This window comes from Drosophila obscura, unplaced genomic scaffold (assembly GCF_018151105.1).
Source record: "Drosophila obscura isolate BZ-5 IFL unplaced genomic scaffold, ASM1815110v1 contig_1, whole genome shotgun sequence".
NCBI lineage: Eukaryota > Metazoa > Arthropoda > Insecta > Diptera > Drosophilidae > Drosophila > Drosophila obscura.
The window spans coordinates 11,451,210-11,471,062 of record NW_024542679.1 but is presented as its reverse complement, the minus strand read 5'-3'; the positions used below and the strand labels follow the sequence as shown (position 1 = coordinate 11,471,062).

Here is a 19,853-nt window from a genome sequence, read left to right as displayed (position 1 = left end):
GGAGTGCCAGTGGCCTGGTTATGGCCCAAAACAGCCAAAGCAGAAGGGCCCACCACTCGATATAGCAGCAGCTGTCAGATGGGGCGTATGAGCAATGTTGGGAAAAGTTCTAAGAGATTTTCTGCGGCAGAAAAGAGGCAGCCTAATGAGATATTTAATTAAATTACACTATGAAAATATATATCTTCTATTCAAATTAAATATATGATCAGATTTACCAGCAGAAGTACATATACATTGATGAAGAATTGGATAATATTTAAATAAGTCTTAATACGGAAATTTAATGAAATTTAATAGAAAATATATTCCATTTATTTCGCAAGATATTCTTATCTTGTGGGTCACTGCATATTATTAAAATTTAAATATAATATTGCAAATTATTTACATTTCAATTTATTCCCTTTTGTTATTTGTCTTGACTTTCAGTGGCGCCGAAATGCTGGTCGCCTTCCACTCGAGCCCCTTCTCGGCGCCCCTGCAGCAAGGCATACCGAATCGGGGCTTCGAACTGGATGTGGACATACTCTTCACCGACTCGGACTCCTACGACTTTGCCCAGGGCACCAAGAACCTCTGCGAGTTCCACATAAATGCCTCGAATCCAGGTAAGAGAACACAGGCAGCCCCCGGGCAAAAACCAGAAATGAATATGAATAACCATAATTAATGTCAATTAATGGCGGGGCTCTGGCTCAGGTGACCCATGCAGAACGGCTACAGTGAACTAGGTCAGCATTTTGCGATTCGCATTTTCCTCTATTCTCTTTTCGTTTTCCACCATTTTTTCCGTGTTACGCCTGTTCTCTCCTTCCCCTATCTCTTTTATTGTTTGCTGCGTTGGCTGTTCATTAAATGCGAGAGTTGTTCATTCTCCTTGGATGTTTTCTTGCATTTTGCTGTTTTTTTCCTTCAAATTATTAAATATATATTGCTTACTGATTAATGCCGCTTGAGTGAACAGACTCCGGGCTTAATTGGCATGCGGCAACCGGAGACCGGGACAATCAAAAGTCGTGGGGCCAATTTCAGCGCGGAGTGGCTGCAACACGAGTAGTTCAGAGTTATACTCGCAGTTGAGGTGGCGCGAAGGGTCTCTTAGCCTTTGGCTCTAATCCGGCCGGACTAAATGAGATTTTAATTAAATTCAAGGCCAGACGATATACCCAAAACGAAACGAAACGAAACCCAAGATTTCAGACAGCCATTTTAGGCTTGACTTGATGCGAGCCACAATGAAAGTATGAGTAATTGCCTCGGCAGCACATAATTTTTGAAATGGGAATAGGGGAAACTCGAAGAAGGTTTCCTTAAGGAATAATGGCAAAAAACTTAATGGATAGTGGATCCTGTTCAGATTATGACAGTGAGAGTTCGAAGAGAAATAAGCAAGAAATAAATCGGTTTTATGGGAATTTATAATAGCACTATGAGCCACTATGAATCTTATTTCGATTGTATATTTAAGCCACTTAAGTAAAAAGAACTAAATTTCGTTTAATCTTATAAAAAAAACTATTCTTTATACTATAATAACTAGCATAAATATTGCTCTAGGAAACTTGAATGTTCAGCTAATGGTTGAGTGGGAATTAATTCTTGGTACAACCTCCAAATGCTCATTCTCTCATTAATTAGTACGCCCCACTCCTGTAGCTCAGCGACCGCCTGGGCCTTCTCTCCATGGTTTTCCCAGGCCTTTCTATTCGACTCTTGAGCTTCCTCTCTAGGCTTGGCTTGGACCTCCTCCCATTACTACCAAGAATCTTTTCTGCTTTCTCTCTCTCACTCTCTGTCTCTCTGCTGGTCAGCAGTCTGCATTTAATTGAAAAATTATTAAATGAAATTTAAGTCTATCCTGCCATCCTGCCACCCTCCCTACTGCCATGGCCTTGCATCAATTTGGTGCTGCAGCAGCAGGAAGGAGAAACGGCCAAAGTAGGCAGCAGCATGGCAGCCGCTAATGTTCATTAATTTGCACTTAATAACTTTTGAGTAGATTCTATTTTGCCGGCCAAAACCAAAACGGTTGGCTATTTATTATTGCTCCTCTACGTTTCGTGGTTTTTTTTTTGTTCTTACGCTTTTTCTATCTTAACCGAAGGAAAATCCCATTTGAAATTAGTTTTTTGGTTGAGCAGGCAATTTTGGCACGCTTGGAAGGGGAAGTGGCAGCCAAATCAACTCATTTCCAGTTTATTTTTCCCCTTGCTCTTCGTTTTGGTCTTCTTTACATAACAGCTTTTCTATGCCTTAGCGTTTTCCTTTGCTGCTTTGCCCCCCGTGTTGTTTTTGTGCTCATTAACTTGGCTTATATATCGCCGTGTTGTTGTTGTTTTTGCTTGTGCTTAATTTTTGACCGTTTAACTTTTGTGAAATGCCTTTTCTGCTCCTCCTCCCATTTTCCAACCCATTCCCCATCCGCTACCCCCGTGGCTTTCTCACTTTGTTTTTAGCCTAATGCGTTGACTGGGAAATCGAGCAGATGTGTCTGCAATCATTAGTCGGCGGCTGGTTGGGGGGCCTTGGAATGGGCATCGGCCTGGGGGCAGTCTGTTGCTATATCTATAATAGTTATAATCTGTTTGCGTCTTCAGGGAACCAGGGTAGCTGAGCTGTGAGTGGATGCCCGAAGAGGAAGTCTTTAATAAGGAAGTTCTGAATTTAAAATATTTATTTTATCAAACCGTTTGCAGCAATAAAATAAATAGAAAAAATAAGAATAATTCGTTTTAAAATGTCCGGAAATTTTATTTAAAATATTCCCTAATATGAGAACCTCAACAACAAATTAATTTCACTCTCCTCGAGCTAATAAATCAGCTCGAAACAGCAGTGCGAATTTTTGCGAGCAAAATGTATGGTCAAAATGGAAAATATGGCGAATACTTTTGCTCTAGGGGTTTGGGGGTGCAACATTTTGCGGCTAGTTCAATTAGGAGAACGTGGCACGCGTATAAAGCATTTTATACGAACGGAGCTAAGGGGCGGCCAGTACTAGGAGAACGGCAGCGGCGACCAACAATACAAGCAAACAAAGCGGTATAATTGTTTTGTTATCGACACACCCAGCCCGTGCACCCGCACGAACCTGCCACTCCCCCAAAATTGAGGGTAAAGTGGCAGCAGCAGCGCGATACAAATAAATTATTGCGGGGGTCCAACATGATTTTAATTAAAGTTTTAACGAAAACCAAATATTTATCGTTTCATTTTGCTTTCATTTGTTCGCTCTCTGCGCCCGCCCACAGCACACTCTTTGGCTCTGCCCCCCCCTCGCCCACACACACACACCAACAACATCATTAGGCATGTGAAAACCAAGGGAAAACGCAGAAATTCAATATGCAATTGTATTTAAATATTTGAAAATGTTAGAAGAGCAATCGAGAGGCGAGCAGCAGCGACAATTTATTATGAGCAGCAAAGGTCATTTCAATGTTATACATAATCATGAGCGTGTGTGTTTGTGTGCAAGTGGTTTTCCATAGAATTTTCGTAGAATTATTCAATGCAAATATGGCGCTGGGACAGCGTGACATATGATTAATAAACTGCAGACACAGAGCCAAATGCGGTTGCCACTGGCATTTGCTCGATGGTTTGAACTGGAGGCTTTCACATTGAATTCCACTCACTTCAGCGATTGCGTAACAAAATCTGTTGCATATTTAATTCGATTTGATTTGGCCATAACTTTTGCCATTAAGTTTAATTAAATGTAGAACTTTTCACCGACTCACTGGGGCCAGAGTTGATTTGGAAATGGGTGGGCGAGCAGAAGCACAGCCCTCTGGTTGGGCTGTGTGTCGATTTTAATTAAATTCTGTCTGCTTTCACTGCAGTGCACTGCCATCACTGACAGCTCTTGTTAACTGTATTCAAAAGAATGTGAAATTCAGAAATGTTAACCTGTGTGTGCTGTAAAGCATTAACCAAATGTCCATGACATTTCAGGAATGCCCGACCCTCTTTCTCAGCCATGCGCATAGCTAAAGTGATTGTCATAGTTGCCATTCGCTTATCCAATTATTTCCCAAAAAGGATTTTTCCATCAGCCAACTCAATCAATGTGCCATTTCAGCATATAGCTTCCCTAATTAGACCTAATCAACTCCAGCCAAACATTTCACATTCAATTATCGTCCACAAAGGCGGAAAAATTGTCATCGGTCCATTCCCATGGCAACTGGTGCTGCTCGCCGCCGCCGCCCAAAATCCCGAAGCACCCGCCCCAAATCAAAAACGATAAATAACTCCCACTAGTGAGGCATATGCAGAGCACCGGAAAGGGGTGTACTATATCTATGTAACGAGAAAAATTAGGAAAACCTGTGAGATTTTACATGAGGAAAGATGCTTTTCCATGCGTAAGAAATGCAAGTTATTAAGCTATATTTTTATAGTTTTATTAAGATGCTTCTTCAAAGCTTGATGTCCCATAGAAGTTTTTTATTTTTGTGCAGTAAACTTTAAGCCCCTTCAGAGTACTATGTCTACCCTTCTCTGGCAGATAGATTTCTGCAATTTGCCAATTCGTCGGAAGTTGTTTTGGCATTTTTCTTTTCATTGATTTACGGATTATTGTTGCTGACTCCAAGCAGGCCTGCAGGGCGGGGGCTGTGGGCCAAGTGCTGAACTATCGAATGGTGTAGCCCCCGAAAGGTTTCAAGGATTGAAAGTTCTCTTAAGACTTTTCTTTTCCTCCTGCTTCGGCTGTCCACCTCAATGCCATGCCGCTCTCGGCTGTTGTTACACCTAAAGTTTTCTAAAGTTTTCCGCAAAACTTTAAGCAAAATCTCTTTTCATTTTCGTTGTTTTCTTTTTCATTTTCAATTTTCTCTGCTCCTGTTCGTTTGTGGAAATTTTCCTTTTTAATTTCATAAAGTCAACAGAGGAAAACAAAGAAAGGGAAAGCAAACAATGAAGCGTGGCGAGTTGAGATGGTGGTGGCAAAGGGAATTCATTGTTAATGTGCAAGTAGTGCATGAGAGAGCGGCTGTGGGGCTGAGGGAAAAATTATAATTTATACAACTTGAGGTGTTCTCAAAAACGAAAACATGTTAGACGGGTTAAAGGTTTGCTAAAGTCTCTAGACGTGAACATGTAATAGCTCCAAAATTATAGAGTCGGAATCGTATATTTAAATCCCTTTCTAAACGCACTTATCTATGTTGTTTCCTGTTGAAATTGAAGAGAAATGGCATTTTAGAAGGATATTTCCCACTGGAATCTTGTTTGGCGTTGCACTAAAACCATAAACCGAAAGGCACACACTGAAATGAGGTTAATATCGGGTTGATTTGTCAGAATTTCACTCGTGCGTCCATGGGGCAATCTATTGGGTGGGTGGGGTGCACGGCATGAAAATTGTGGGGTGATGGTGGGGTGCATTGTGGGGTGCTGCCGCATATTTGCTGTTTAGTTTGCTTATTGAGTTGCAATTCTGTTTGCAATCAGCGGATGGAAACGTAGAGCGGAAGGGGGGAGGGAAGCAATAGAAAACAACAACAGATGGGGGATTCGATTCGATTCGGGTAAGGGTTCCGTTCCGGCATGGGGATCATTGTGCAAACAACAAATTAGCATATTTGCACATAACGGCAACATTTTATTTGCTCATGTATGCATGTGTTTGTATGGGTGTGCATGTATGCTGCTTGTCCCAGTGTGTGTGTGTGTGTGTGTGTGCTTTTATATAATATCAATATTTAAATGTGAATTTGTCAATGGACTACTGCTCGCCTGTCGTTGCCATCAACTCTGTGCCATTTTTTTTTTGCTTCCTCTGAATTTTATGGTTTAAGTAAATATTGAAAATATTCCAAAATATTGGCTCTAAAATTTAGCAGCCATTTTTTGCTGATTTGGACAGAGCTAAAGCATTAAAGCATATTCCATGGAACAAAATACATTGATTTTCCCTGAATACAACTCCAAACAATTAATTGGCTGAAAGCTTTGCCAACTTAATTTTCCATGGAAATTAATTATTGGAGCAAACATTGGGAGCATGCCTCTGCATACATTTATTAGGCTTGCCCACTCTTGCCCACAACCCCGAAATGTTTGTAATTTTTGGTTTTCTGCACAAAAACATAATTAACTTGCTTGATCCGATATACGCATATACGTATGTATGTACATATGCTGTATTTGGAATTCATATTTTTGTTTGCTTCTCATTTAATATTTATTACATTTAATTTGCTTTTGCTTGGCGGGAAAATTATTTTTGCGTTTTCTGGTTTTCGGTTTGACTGTTATTTCTGTTCGGTTTCTGTTCGGTCAAATTTCGGACTACATTTGCACATGAGTATATCAATTAAGGGATATAATTTCAATTGTAGCGGGCAGGGGTCCAGGCATTCAATTCAAATATATAAAAAAAACCAGCTATAAAAAAATATAAATGCAAATACAAAACAGCCGCAAGTCATTGCATATACTCGTATTTATCAATTTAATGTTGAACGACCATTAGGCCCCCTGGCGTTTTACAGACAATTCAACGAAAACTGATTCAGACCCATTAAATATGCGCGAGAATCCATTAAGTGTATAGTCGCTTAGCATTGTAAATCGATCTCCACCAGAAATAGAGCATGTGGAAGCCCATTCGGGCTCGGCTAATTGTTTGAATGTGTTGAATGTAATGCAGCATAAAGCAAAAATAAACAGGTTGTGCAGGGAACAGGCCATGGATAGGGATAAAGCAGATTTAGTACACATGTGTATACACGTAACAGCCTGCGGGACGATTCCTATTTAATTTGCACGCGGGTTCCCCCAAAACGAAAAACAAGAACGGAATCCAATAAACAATCAATGCTAAAGGGGGGAAAACGCATGGCAATGGCCATGGAAATGCTACTCAATCAGCTACAGCCACAGTCCCCAGATCCCACTCTCCCTCTCTCTGGCAATCAATAAAAGTAACACCCCATAATTTAATGCCCCAAATGTGTTGCGACTACATTTTGCGGTTTTTGGCGTGGTGCGGCAAGGCTAGAATCGGTCTAGCTGTACTTTTCGATACTGCCACTCCACCCCAAAAAAAAAAAAAAGTCCACCGCCATTTCCATCGCCATCGCCGGCGGCCCAAATGCACTCTAATAATAAATCGCAAAAATAACAATTTTATTGCCAGCGCTTGCGGTTTTCCCGTATACCTGGACCAGCGAACTTCTATATATGGAAAAGGACACCCTCTACCCTGCCACTATACACACACACACACACACCTGTCTGTTTTTCATTGTCGGTGTAGTGTTGCCACTCGATAGTCACACTTTATGGCCAGCTGATAAGCATATTATTATTGCTACTATTACACACCCACCGCACAGGCCCATTCTCATATATAGTATGTGCACAGTCATTCCGAGCCCGACTTTGCCTTGAATTATTTCCGTATATGCGCGTATATGTACACTTATTGTTGTATGCCCCACGCAGTTGGTGGCGAATATGTCGAAACGAAATTTATTACAACGTAGTCGCGCAGCTGTAACCAGCAAAGGCACAGCCTCCCAAAGATGGTACCGTGACGGGAGTGCTGCGTGAAAGGAAATAAAGGAAGGGAAGCTACGATGATGGTTAACTCTCTCAAAGAGTAATATCTGGAGAAAAATGAAATCATCTCCATATAGGGTACATTAGTTCGTTAATTAATCTCTCTCTATAGGACAAATATCTCTCGCAACAAAATAATAGTTTTGCCTATACTCGACTGTGTAGTAAAAAGAAAAAGAAACTCCTCCTGTGTAGCTGCACGCTGTCATCACTAGTTACGAACGCTTCCAGCCATCTGTTAACTAATTCACATGCTATGGCAGGAATGGCCAATGATTACATTTCATGTGCCATATGAATTGCACTGCTCTCGAAACAATCTCATGTATGAATACATACGCATCCACAGAACACAGAACAGATACATATGTATATATCCACATTTATGGTATGTGTTGACCTGTCGATTATTTGGTAGCATTTTAGTTGTTGCTATGTGAAAATCAGAAACATCGCAATTCCCCAGCCAGTTGAAAAATGTTATTGAGATTTCTGTTGACAGTTTTGGACTGCAAATTTAATGAACGTTCACTTTGGTTGATCCACTCTGTAGAGAGCACCGACAGCAGGGGCTGAAAATTTTATATTCATGCATTTGAAATGTGGCTTAAAGTTGATTTGTACATTCTGAATATTCAAATGGAATATAAACAATGGTTTTGAGGCCATTGAAATTCATGTTAAAAATGGTTTATTTCCGTTGAATATCACACACAGGCCTCCAAATGTAGGCAACACTTTTTTCATTTCTCATTCAACTCTCACTTCCTGGAAGTGGGCGGATTCCACTCACATGCTTAAAGGCCACTTTACTTTTATATGCCACAACCAGCGAAATGTGACAATAAAAATCTCATAAAAATGTATTACTTAGCTAGCAAGACCCTCCCTCCTCCAGCCCAGCCCAGCCCTTCCCAGCCCAATACAAAAACCAGCACGAACGATACCCTCAGGAGGTGGAACGAAACTCAAAATGGCTCCAGCTCAGTCTTCAGCTGCTCAGCGTGCAACCCTACCCCCACCACCATCTGTTCTCCCACCATCCACGAGCTCAGTGGGCCGACAACTTTTGCTTTGCGTGGCAGCAGCTGCAACAACTTTTACACTCCCTCTTTCTGCACTCCCTCTGCCCCTTTGTACGTTCCGTCGTCTGCCACTCGATGCGGCACGGCACACATCAAAAGTCTTTGGGGCCTCGCTGTGTTCTCCGTTCTCGCCCCTGTCCGTCGCTCGCTCCCTCCCGTTCTGGCCTGCATCGGACAAGTTTGAAAAGCTGTCGCAGCGGCTAGAATCGACGCAGGTGTTATCATCGATACCGTTGACAATTGTTTCCTTTATATCGACTAGCACTTCAGCCACTCCCGCTCCTTGCAGACCCTCGCCGCATCACTCACCATGTCGCAGTGCCACAAAATGTAGCGACTTTTGCCAATTGAAACGCCGAGTAGAAGTTGCCTCTTGCTTTCGCTTCCACTTTTCTGTGGCGTTGTTTTTCGTCGTTGCCTTTTTTAATTTGTCACTCGAATCAAAAGTTGCCAAAGTTGTCCCTGGCTGACGGCCTGGAGTCTCGTTCTCGTTCTGGCTCTTGCTCTGGCTCTGACTTTGCCTCTAACTCTGACTGTGGCCCGGACTCGGGCGCGGAGTCTGGGGCTGTTCTTTGTTGCCTTTTGGCAACCTTAATTAAAGCCGAGTGCGGGAATTGCGATAATAGGCAGCTGGAGGAGCTTTAACTTTTGTATTTATTTCAAATGTTCCGCAAAGCTTGAATGAATGCTGGGACAGAGGCGTATTGGATGTGACTTAGAGTTACCCTATTACTATAGATATAGATATGGCCGCATCCAACTACAGGGTATTCAGATTGATGCAAAACAAAAAGAAGATAAATCCCTCTGCCAGCCACACATTGTAAATTAACCTAAATCACATGTAAGCCGCTTGTCAAACAACGTTCTTAAAGCATATTAAAAAACGTCGAGAGGGACGAGGGACTGTACGGCACTCTACTCGTAACAGTTTACATAAGTATCTGTCTGTATATGTATGCGCATATTATAATCTCTTGTCCCTCCCCATCACCCATCACCCATCTCTCGTACCCATACTCACTCTATTTTTGCCTTCTTTTACTCTGCAGATGATGTGCTATTCTCGCGTCGCGGCCGCATGGGACGCATTGTGAGTCCGCGTCACACGCTTCCGCCGAACACAACGTGCACGTACCACTTTCACGGATATCCCGGTGACCTGATTTGGTTATCGTTCACCAGCTACAATCTGCAGATCCTGCAGCAGGCGATACATGACAACAATACGCTGGGACGGGTAAGTCGACGGTGCAGAGTGTGGGGCTGAGGCTGGGCTGGGGCTGGGACAACATTTAACAGAATAGGCGTCGTCGGGTGTGGGGTTATAGTTAACCGTTTACATAAATGCATAAAATTGATGCCCATAAGGTTCGGTGGGGGTGGGTGGCTACAGTTTGCTGCATGCATTGTCTCTTAAATGGATTGCGTTTACGCCAGCGGCGTCTCCTCCACTGTCTTTGCAGTGGAGCTATCTCCCTCTCTATTGTGTATGTGCCATTAGTGCCAGTCGGTCGACACTTTGTCTCTGCTGGCCAATTAAAAATGCAGCCATAGAAAATCTCTGCATTAAATTTATAATTAAGTGAAAGCTTAAGCAACTCTATCATATGGAAGCTGGAGCTGCAGCTGCAGCTGCAGCTGGCCGCCTAACAAGACATTTGCCATTCTACAGTCTGAAGTCTGCCCCGCAGGCCAAAGAAACTGCGTCAAAATGCGGCACGGACAACAACGATGGCCATCATAATGTTCCATCGCGCTCTCTCGTTCTCTCTCTATATATGCACGAGTATGTTTATATCTCTATCTCCCTCGCTGCCTCTGTCTCTGTCGCTGTCCCCTGTTTCATCATCGTCCTCATCATGGCGTGTGCATTTTAAATGTTCGTTGTCGCCTGCCTAACGGTCTGTGAATTGTGTCAAGGTAGAAAGTTGAGTTTGCACGAACGGGCTGTGATAGCGCGTAATGTCGGGTCAGTGAGTGCTTCAAAGGCTGCGTCCCATGCCGGTCCCCAGGCCCCCAGATAACTCTGAACTGAATGGTCATTTAGGCTATGCCGTCACGAGAAAGTTAATTTAAGTTAGAGACTCATCAAGGGCACTTAGCTGCTGGGACTATGATTTTTTTTAAGCGTATCATCAGTTTTCAGGCAGTTCCTTTGTATATTAGTACAGGATAAATATTAAGCACTTTTTGCACACCCTAAAAAAGAGGAAACAAACACAAAGGAAATTCCACATTCAACATATATGCTATAGTTTTCCTGAGATCCTAAGGATCTCTTTCCTAAGATCTTTAAGCACCGATGGACTATCCAATTCTCCAGATCTCTAATCTAAAGCTTTGCATTTTTTAGTATTCAGAGCACATTAAACTCAATCATCTGTTTCTGAACTTTACATTTCTCCCCTGCGAACCATTGACTTTCTATAAGTATTTCCTCTGTTTTTAAATGACAAAATTAGTCGCTCGCCAAGACCAAAGTCTTGTCAACTTCTGGACCTATAGTATAGAGTGTGCCAGTGTGGGCTTTTCCTTGTTTCCCTCTGTAATTCCCACTTGAACAGATTCCAAACTTTAGTCCAAACTCGGGTGCAGATCAAAAACCGCGAATCGGAGTGGGGATTCGTGGCGTGAGAGTGGGAGCCGGAGCCGGAACAACATGTCAACGCTTTACGTGGTCTCATAAATGTCGTCGCATTATAAGTATTACCAGCACCCACCCACACATTTCTGTGGATCCACACAGCAATCATTCTGCTTCCGCTGTCGCTCCGCTCTTTCCCTTATTGTTTTTTGTTTGCGAGTTTTAACTTTTCTTCTTAATTTAAAAAGTTTGCTTTGGCTCGATTTTTGTTGTGTGTTAGTGTATTTTTTTCTCTGTACTTTTGATGCCCTATTTAAGGGTATTACGCTTACCGCTAGATGCGTGTAGCACAGAGAAAAAAAAGCAAGGAATCTCAGTCGTATAACTTCAATGAAAAGTTTTTCTCAATTCAAAGATCAGACCACTATATGGATCCCCACGATGGATCTTCAAGGGTATATAGCTTCTCGGAACACAAGGACACCCTTTCTTTTTTTTTAGCTTTGTTGGAGAATTCGCATTCACTTATTTTTGAGTTTGTTGTTGCCCTCGATACTCGTACATATCGCACCCGCGCCAACCCACTCCGCCCACTGCTTCCATCGCAATGGCATCGCCCACGTTCCACGGACTGCAGCACTCTGCCTCCTGCCACCCGAACCTACCCCCCACGTTTCATACCTGATGCTGGTTGTTGTTTTTGTCACTTTTTGTTGCTGTTACAAAATTCATGAACTGTTTTTGCAGCTCTTCAGGTCCCACTCTGCCTGCTTTTAGTGACTCCTCTCCCGCTGCTGTGCCACCCACTGGATCCTACCTCTGCTTTCCCACACCCCCCTGGCCGACCCACTGGTTCGCCCGTTTTGTGTTTTATTTTACACATATTTTTGTTCTGTCACTTTTTATTGTACTCCCACGTTTGTAGATGTTAAGGAGGGAGCAGCAAGCGAGAAAGGGAGTCACTGAGAGAAAGGAAAGAGAAAGCTTGAGCTGAAGCGAGTTGGAGAGAAAGAGTCAGAGGCATAGAAGTTCCTGTTTTGGGAGCGATACGACTAGTAGGTGTTACTGTAAAGTTGTTTTTCCGTACTTTTCCGTACTCCTCCCCCCCATCACATTGCTTTTTTTTTTGTTTTTCGTTTATTTGTGTGCTGCTGGCAGCTTTTCATTTTTCGCAATTTAAAGTGTAGGTGAGACGACTGCAATTGACACGGACAGTGAGCATCCGGGGGGCACGAGTGGGTGGAAGAGGGAAAAAAAACGGAACAAACAATTGTGTGTCTCTTCCTACCCTCTCTCTGACCCTCTTACTGACTCTTTTCAACGCGGGGAAGGTTGCCATATTAATTGGCACAGAAATTCCGAAAGCGTTTTCGGGTGCAAGATATGCTGAAACCGAAAATAAATGAGATGCCTCTGTTTTATTACGGATATACTCGTACCCGTACCCGTACCCGTGCTTTTACGTACGTCTAGACGGCGAATGACCTTGAGAGTATGAAAAGCTGTTGGCAATTTATCTGATTAGACGACAGGTGAAAAGTTTCCAAAGGGGTTGGTTGCTGAAGAATGTGGTAAAGTAATCAACGTGTGGCATGTGTGTGGCATGTGTGTGGCATGCAGCTACACATGCCCGAGTACAGGTATGTATGGGTATGTGTGGAATTTATTAGTGTGGCTCTGTATGCATGTGTGGAATTTGTTTATTAAAGTTTAATGTTGGAAGTGAGATTAGAGAATGCGAGAGATGGAAAATATGTGCTCAAACCATGGCAGGCTGTTCCTTAAAGAAAACTACACAAGAGAAATAAATATTTAAGCATTTAACAGGGCTAAGTCTGTATAGAAAAAAGCAATACAATTTAATCACAAGATCATTTCGCCAAACAACTTAAATGGCTGTCAGTTAGTTAGTTTCTTGGCCCACTTGGAGCCAACGACTGGGCCGTGGCTCGTGTCCGGGAGTCTGTTACGCCAGTCAAGTCAAGCCACAGCTGTTTGCAACTGTCTTTTCCATTATTAACACAGTCAACAATAATCAGGGCCTGGCCGGAATGGCATGGAATGGAATGTCGGAATGTAGCAGTGCGGGCGAAGAGAAAACATAAACCTTGTCAGCAGCCAAGGAGGCGTCTAGTGAAAATATTTAATGCCTGCAAACAACAGCAGGCAGCAGCAGCAGCAGCAGCAAGAAGGCTATAAAGAATCTGGAGAACACAACTACCAGAGGGTTTCTGAGAGTAGTACACAGAGCGAGTGTGAGTGAGAACAAGGGGACGGGGGACAGGGACAGTGACAAACGACAAATAACTCACACTTGGAACTGTTTGAATATGACATGTGACAAACGAAGAGGAGAGGAGTGGAGCAGCAGCAGCAGCAGCAGCGGCAGAACTAACAAAAGAAGAAACAACAAGCCAACAGAAAAAGCATGAAAAACGCGTGAAAAGCGCCTGGGTTGGGGTTGGGGTTTGGGCATAGAGGGGAGTACACACGAGTACAAAAAATAATGTCAACAAGAGAATTAAACAATAACATGTGTTCGTTCCCTTTCTTCTTCTTGTTTTTTGCTCCTATTTTCTTTTATATACGTTTCGGGTGCTGATGCTGTACCCCAGAGCGATCTGCCGCCTTGGATAACCAGGCTCCGGATGTGGGACAGCTATGGCACATATGTGCCCATGAAATCGACAAGTTCAACCACCGGACAGCCGCCACCACCACCGCCAGTGGCCTCCTCGTCGGACGGGGGCAAGCCCACGCTCCTCAATCAAAGCAACTACGGCAGCTACTACTATAGTGCCAGTAATCCGAAGCTGAATCGAAATCTGCGCGTCAATATCGACAATGCCTGGAATCCGGTGGACACGTACATCTACGGACCCACACAGTCGAGTGTGTTCAACCAGGAGAACAAGTACAGCGGTTACCAGGGCGCTGGCGGTGGCGGTGGCGCTGCTGCTGGCGGATCTGGCAAGCCCTTGACTAGCGTCAAGGATAGCCTCAACTATATTTCTGGCGGCAAGTCCGCCGTCAAAGATGGCGGCGTGGGTGCTTCTGCTGCGGCCATACTCAGTTCGGACAGGAACAGCGCCGTGGCTCTGATGAGCACCAAGGGCAAGCGACGCCTCATGCTGGAGATCTACGACTACGAGACGCCCAAGCTGTGCGATCACACGGCCATCGGGAGCGGCGTGAGCGGCAGCAGCGCCCTGATGGGCGGCAACAAGCAGCGACCGTGCAGTCCGCTGGAGAGTTACGTGAGCACGGGCAGAGATTTGGTAAGTCCGAAAAGTAGGCAATGCTTTGCCCTAAAATAAAATGGCTCCAATGAGAACTATGGCATACTTTCGGGATGTCCCGGGGATATGATCTCACAGGCCACAAAAAACCGTACCATTTGGAAGCATTGGAAGATCAGGTGTATTTTCTTTAAATTAATCAAAATACTGTGAAATTCTGTCTGTATATTTTGACACCAACACACGTGACTGTTGCTTCCGATACCTCCCAACTCGAATAGAACTAGAGTATTAGTTATTCTGAGAAAGAACAGACAGCAGGAAATGCAATACATAGCCAGCTACATGGCTCTTGATTCTAATCAAAAACATATGTATATGCACCTTTGTATTGTGGAAAATCCTAGCCCACGTGCCTTGGCAAACCTTCTCTGGTAGTGTATAGAAAAACAAGCCAAAAGACTTTTCTAATTTGTCAGCTACTGCTGCTGTTTGTTATTTCGTTCTGCCCCTCGGGAAAAAAAGAAACAGAACTTTGTGACTGCACCTGGCCCGGTCGAGTGCCGAGTGCCCAATTTGGCACGCCCAAGGGCTCTCACAGCAGAGCACAACATAACAGCAGCAGCAGCAGCTGGGGGTTTTTTGGCAGTATGCAGAGCATTTCGTATTTGCTTTAAACTTGACAAAATTAATCAAATTAAACACTCGACTGCATCGCCAGACGTGCGCAAATAACGAAGAAGCGAGGCGAGGCGAAGCGAACCAAAGCGAAGCCTCGGGGCGGGCGCCAAATTCAAATTCGCCAAAGCACAAGAGCACACAAAGCCAAATACAGAGGGGGAGCCAGAGTGGGAAGTGTGGGGTTGGTAGTGGTGGGCGCCACTGATGGCATGCACGGCCAAACAGGCAACCGCAATAAGCCTGCTTAGCCTTTTTGACGGCGCGGCGGCGTCGCTCCTCGTTGCCGTTGACAAATATGAACTGCAAATATTTTGATGCCAAATTGAAGCCTCCCTCCCTCCCCGCTCGGATTCTGCATCACTCTCTTTCTGACAGTTTGCCTGCCTCCCTCCCTCCCTTTCTCTTTGCAGAAACTGGAGTTCCACACGCACACGGGAACAGCCTTGTTCCCGGCACAATTCGCTTTGAACTACGAGTTTGTGGACACAGAACAGGGTGGTGACACCTGGCCAGGCAGGCGTGGCGAGGATCCTGTGCCGCCCCTCTGCTCGCGAATCTTTCGTAAGCGCAAGGGCAACATCCAGGTGCCCCGGAACGTCTTCCTTTACGGCCGCGGTGGGGCCAAGAACATCACCTGCCTGTACCGCTTCGAGGCGGGTCCGTCGGAGCGGGTTAAGCTGGTGCTGCACAATGTCTCCTTTGGCGAGGGCACCGCCTGCACCACCGACTCAGATCTGCATACGGGTAGGCCGCGATGCAATCAATTGGATCCGGAGGGTCGCATCACTGAGCTGCGGCTCTTTGATGTGCCCTTCCGAGATGTGAAAATCCAGCTGGGATGCTTCTGCGACAATTCCAGTGCCCTGTACAACAACGCACCGCTGACGTTCGTCTCCCACTCGCGGATTATGGAGCTCAGCTTCACGGTGACTCGCCTCAATATCTCCGAGGACTTTGCCGATGTCTTCTTCTCCGCCTCGTACGAGTTCAAGCGCCAGCCGGACTGTCGCAAGCAATTGAAGCTGAAGGGCGCCGGTGGCGAGGATGAGCTCAAGTATCCCCTGAAGACGCAAGATGCCAGCTGTGAAGGCCTCGCCTGGTACATCGAGGCCCAGTCCGCGGAACGCTCTCTTTTTGTCCAGACCTGGGGTGCCTATCTACCTGTGGATCCCACATCCGAGGATGCCATGCGCTGTCATACCAAAAACCGTTTGATGATCTACTCGGGCAGACCGCTCAAGCCCATGCGAGTGGTGTGCCCCGCACAGAGTGGACCGAGGCCCATGTCCTTGCACATATTCTCCGAGGACTGGACCAATGGACAGCCTCTGTTCATGAACAAGTAAGTGGAGAAACAAATTTTCAAATATTTCGATGAGGTTATGGGAGGGACAATTCAATCGAAAAGAAGCAATAGAAGACTAAAACAAGGAAATTCTTCTACATATTTTAGTAGCTAAGCGGATACATACATACATATGTATGTTTGTGTGGGTACGAGTATGTTCTGATTTCACCCACTCAACCTGCCATACCAATTACCCATTCCCCTCTGCCAAAGCTGCACAAAAAAGGAGGAATGAAAGAAAACATGCAAGCCTAATGGCTCAGAGACCCATTCCATTATCAAATGCATACCTCGTATGAGTTAAGTCTGCTTGAGCACTGCAGAGCCTCTCTCTCTCTCTCTCTCTAGTTTGCTCCGACACAGAAAGCCTCTTAGCCTCTCTGAGTATTATTCGGAATTTTTCGCACAAAACTAATTGCATTTTAATAGTTGCTAATATTTCAAAAAGTTTTGCTCGGCTGGCACTACGGCCAGTACCCACTTCTGTAGACGTATAAGTCTCTCCTCTCTGTCGCTCCCTCTCTATTAAAAAGTCCTGCTTAAAAATGCAATAACAGGAAATGGCTACGACGGCAACAAAATACAGGAAATTGAGCGCAAAGAAATATGCCATGAGAGAGAGAAAGAAAGCTATAAAAAAAAGAAAAAAAAAAAAAGGAAACGAGACGAAGTCCAGGCAAACAAACATGGCCGTCAGACATGCACACATGAGGCGAAGACAGATGGAAAATGGGTTCCGTAGGGATGCGAGGCTGGTGGTACAGGTATGAGAGCACACTCCGCGTTCCGTATGTGCCCCGGCAATTTATGTTCAAGGTGCGTGCCACCGAACCGCTCTGAAAGTCATAGCTGGGACTCCACTGTGCTCGGAGGACCAGTGTCTGCTACGGTCAGTGTCTCGTCTCTTCTTTTTATCGTGTACCCATTAAATTTTATGGTCAACATTTTTTTGTCCCTTTTGGCCATGTTTGCATTTTGCTCAATTTTGTCGCCACAGACCATCAAAAAAGAGAGACAGAGAAGAGCGAATGAACAGAGAGAAAAAAAAGGAGACAAAAAGGAGGCAAGAAGGAATGTTGCATTGTGGCCATGCGACATGTGAAAACATATTTTTATGGGACCCCAAAGGGTAATTGGACATTGCACTGGATATCCGAGCTGGCTAATGAGCGTGTCGAGCCATTTTAGATAATTAATTGTGAGCTTTTCAACTCGACTGTGAATTAAAATTGACAAACTGACAGAAGTGGCTTAAAGTAAAGCATGAAAAGGGCTTATCAAGAAAACAATTAAGTATCAAAGTTAGAATTATCTCTAGCTATGGGTAGTGGGAACGTTTTTAAGGCACTGTATGCAGTATCCTTAATTCCATTTCGATTGCTCTCAATGCATCCAATTTGCCTCTTCTTTTTGCTGAAATCGCAATAGCTTTGATGGCTAAGTCGCTTAATGCCACCCCACGACTTAAGGCAACTAAAAGAGATATATTTTGTCTATGGCAACTGGAAAGTTGTGCGTAATTAGTTGCACTTGAGCAAACTAGGCTGAGGAGATATCCGCAAAAGGGAGATATTCAAAGGCATCAGGTCCGCCATTCCACGGCCAGAAACTTGCCACGAAAGTTATGTAGAGCATAGCATTCGCGGCAGCGTGACTGGGGAGGCTGAGGCAGAGGCTGAGGCTCTTGCCAAAATGTTTACAACTTAGCTGAATGTTTTTTCCACTCTCTCACAATCCAATTCCCGTCTCTTCTACCGTGCAGGCCCATCAGTCTGGTGCTGGAGCCCATACTCAAGGAGCCCGGCGATATAGCCTTCACATGGCTGGAGATACACCGCACCAAGAATGCGCTGCTGCAGCAGTTGGACCTGCATGCGAACGCAAGCGTGACCACGGGCTTGAGCTCCGGCTCTGGCACTGGCACTGGCTCCCAGCCCTCTGGTCATAGTTCAGGCTCTGGCGGAGTGGTCGGCACGGGCAGCGCTGGAGTGGCCGGGGGTGGTGGAGCTGCCGGCGCTGGAGGCGGCGGCACAGCAAGCGGTGCTACGGCCAACGAAACACTGAACGAGTTTGGTTTCTATCCGAAGGAGTCAGATTGCGAATACAAATGTCCTGAAATTGATGCATGCATAGCAGCCAGCCTGTGGTGTGATGGTAAGTACAGATTGCAACTTGCGGCAGAAACAGTTCTATTACCCCCTCTCCCCATCTCTTTGACTGTGAGAGGCAGCGAGGGTTGGCTTATCCTTAGTTAGCACATAGAAAAGAGGTATATTTATTTACATCTATACACCATCAAAGCCATCAAACTATAAGTGTTTTATCGCGTTATAAAACGTCCCATCTATGCTGCAATCCAACGTACTCTTCTAGCGTACCTCGTTGCCTGGAGTTTTGCATTCTTTGTACGTGATTTGGCGCTCTGCATTTCGTTTCTCATTTCCCATTGCACATTCGCAGTCTCGTGTTGCTTGCGCTGTGCAGTAGGCAGCACAAAATTTCACTTGTGGCCATGTCCTGTCTGTTAATTTCAATGCAAGCTGTCCACGTTTTTGTAATCAGGCAAAGTTTCCCAACAGCTGCACCGCCCCACTGTTGCTGCTACCAGTCGGTGGTGGTGGTGCTGCTGGCGCTGCTGGTTGTTAGTTGGTTCGCTGGTCGGTCGGTCGACTGGTCGGTCTTCTGGTTGTTGGACAAACCCGCAGCAGTAAGACCAAACCCCAAAATGTCTTGCGCAAAAAGTTTGTCCCCAGTCCAGTCCAGTCTATCCCAGCAGAGTCGAGTCCAGCCCCGCAGCAACCCAAATAGCCGCAACAGCTGTGCCAAACTTATTTGTGCTGCGCTTGAGAGATGAAAAGTAGGAGAAAAAAAAAAGCGACAGACAAAAGTGCGGAAGACACCAGTTAGCGACTGAACAAATACCCTTTAAAAAGTCTGGCAAAGAAAAACATTGGAAGATCTTATTTAAGGAGCGAAAAAGAAGAGAAATATATTTAAGATTAATTTATTTTCTGCAGCCGAAGCAAAAACTATTGGAGTCTCTCTGAACACTCTTTTCACCATTTATCTATTTAATAATTTAAGTGTACTAAACATTTAGAGATTAATCAAATAGATTTTTATAAAATTTAGCAAACTCGAGCACACTCCATAGCAATCCCAATATACCCACATATGATGCATCCTTTCATTGGGGGGAGAGGGCAGAGAAACAGAAAAAAAGCACAGGCTGGCCTGGACTTTGGCTTTTAGCTTCAATTATTTATGGGCAGCCAGGCGGGACTGCAGCTGGAGCTGGTTAACCGCAAAAGCCAGGGCATTAAACAAGCTTTTGG

General features: G+C 44.7%; 2 protein-coding genes across 2 annotated transcripts in view; one reads left to right on the top strand and one right to left on the bottom strand.

Moving 5' to 3' along the window:
• The window catches only part of LOC111078768 (deoxynucleoside triphosphate triphosphohydrolase SAMHD1 homolog), a 77,320-nt gene that overhangs the window by 5,522 nt on the left and 51,945 nt on the right, over positions 1–19,853 (bottom strand). The window lies entirely within an intron of this gene.
• LOC111078773 overlaps positions 1–19,853 on the top strand; it is a 58,856-nt gene that overhangs the window by 35,180 nt on the left and 3,823 nt on the right. Inside the window, exons 9-13 of the mRNA XM_041593477.1 lie at positions 433–611; positions 9,716–9,903; positions 13,866–14,528; positions 15,581–16,512; positions 18,281–18,672. Coding sequence (XP_041449411.1) covers positions 433–611; positions 9,716–9,903; positions 13,866–14,528; positions 15,581–16,512; positions 18,281–18,672 — 2,354 coding nt within the window. The remainder of the gene's footprint in view (positions 1–432; positions 612–9,715; positions 9,904–13,865; positions 14,529–15,580; positions 16,513–18,280; positions 18,673–19,853) is intronic.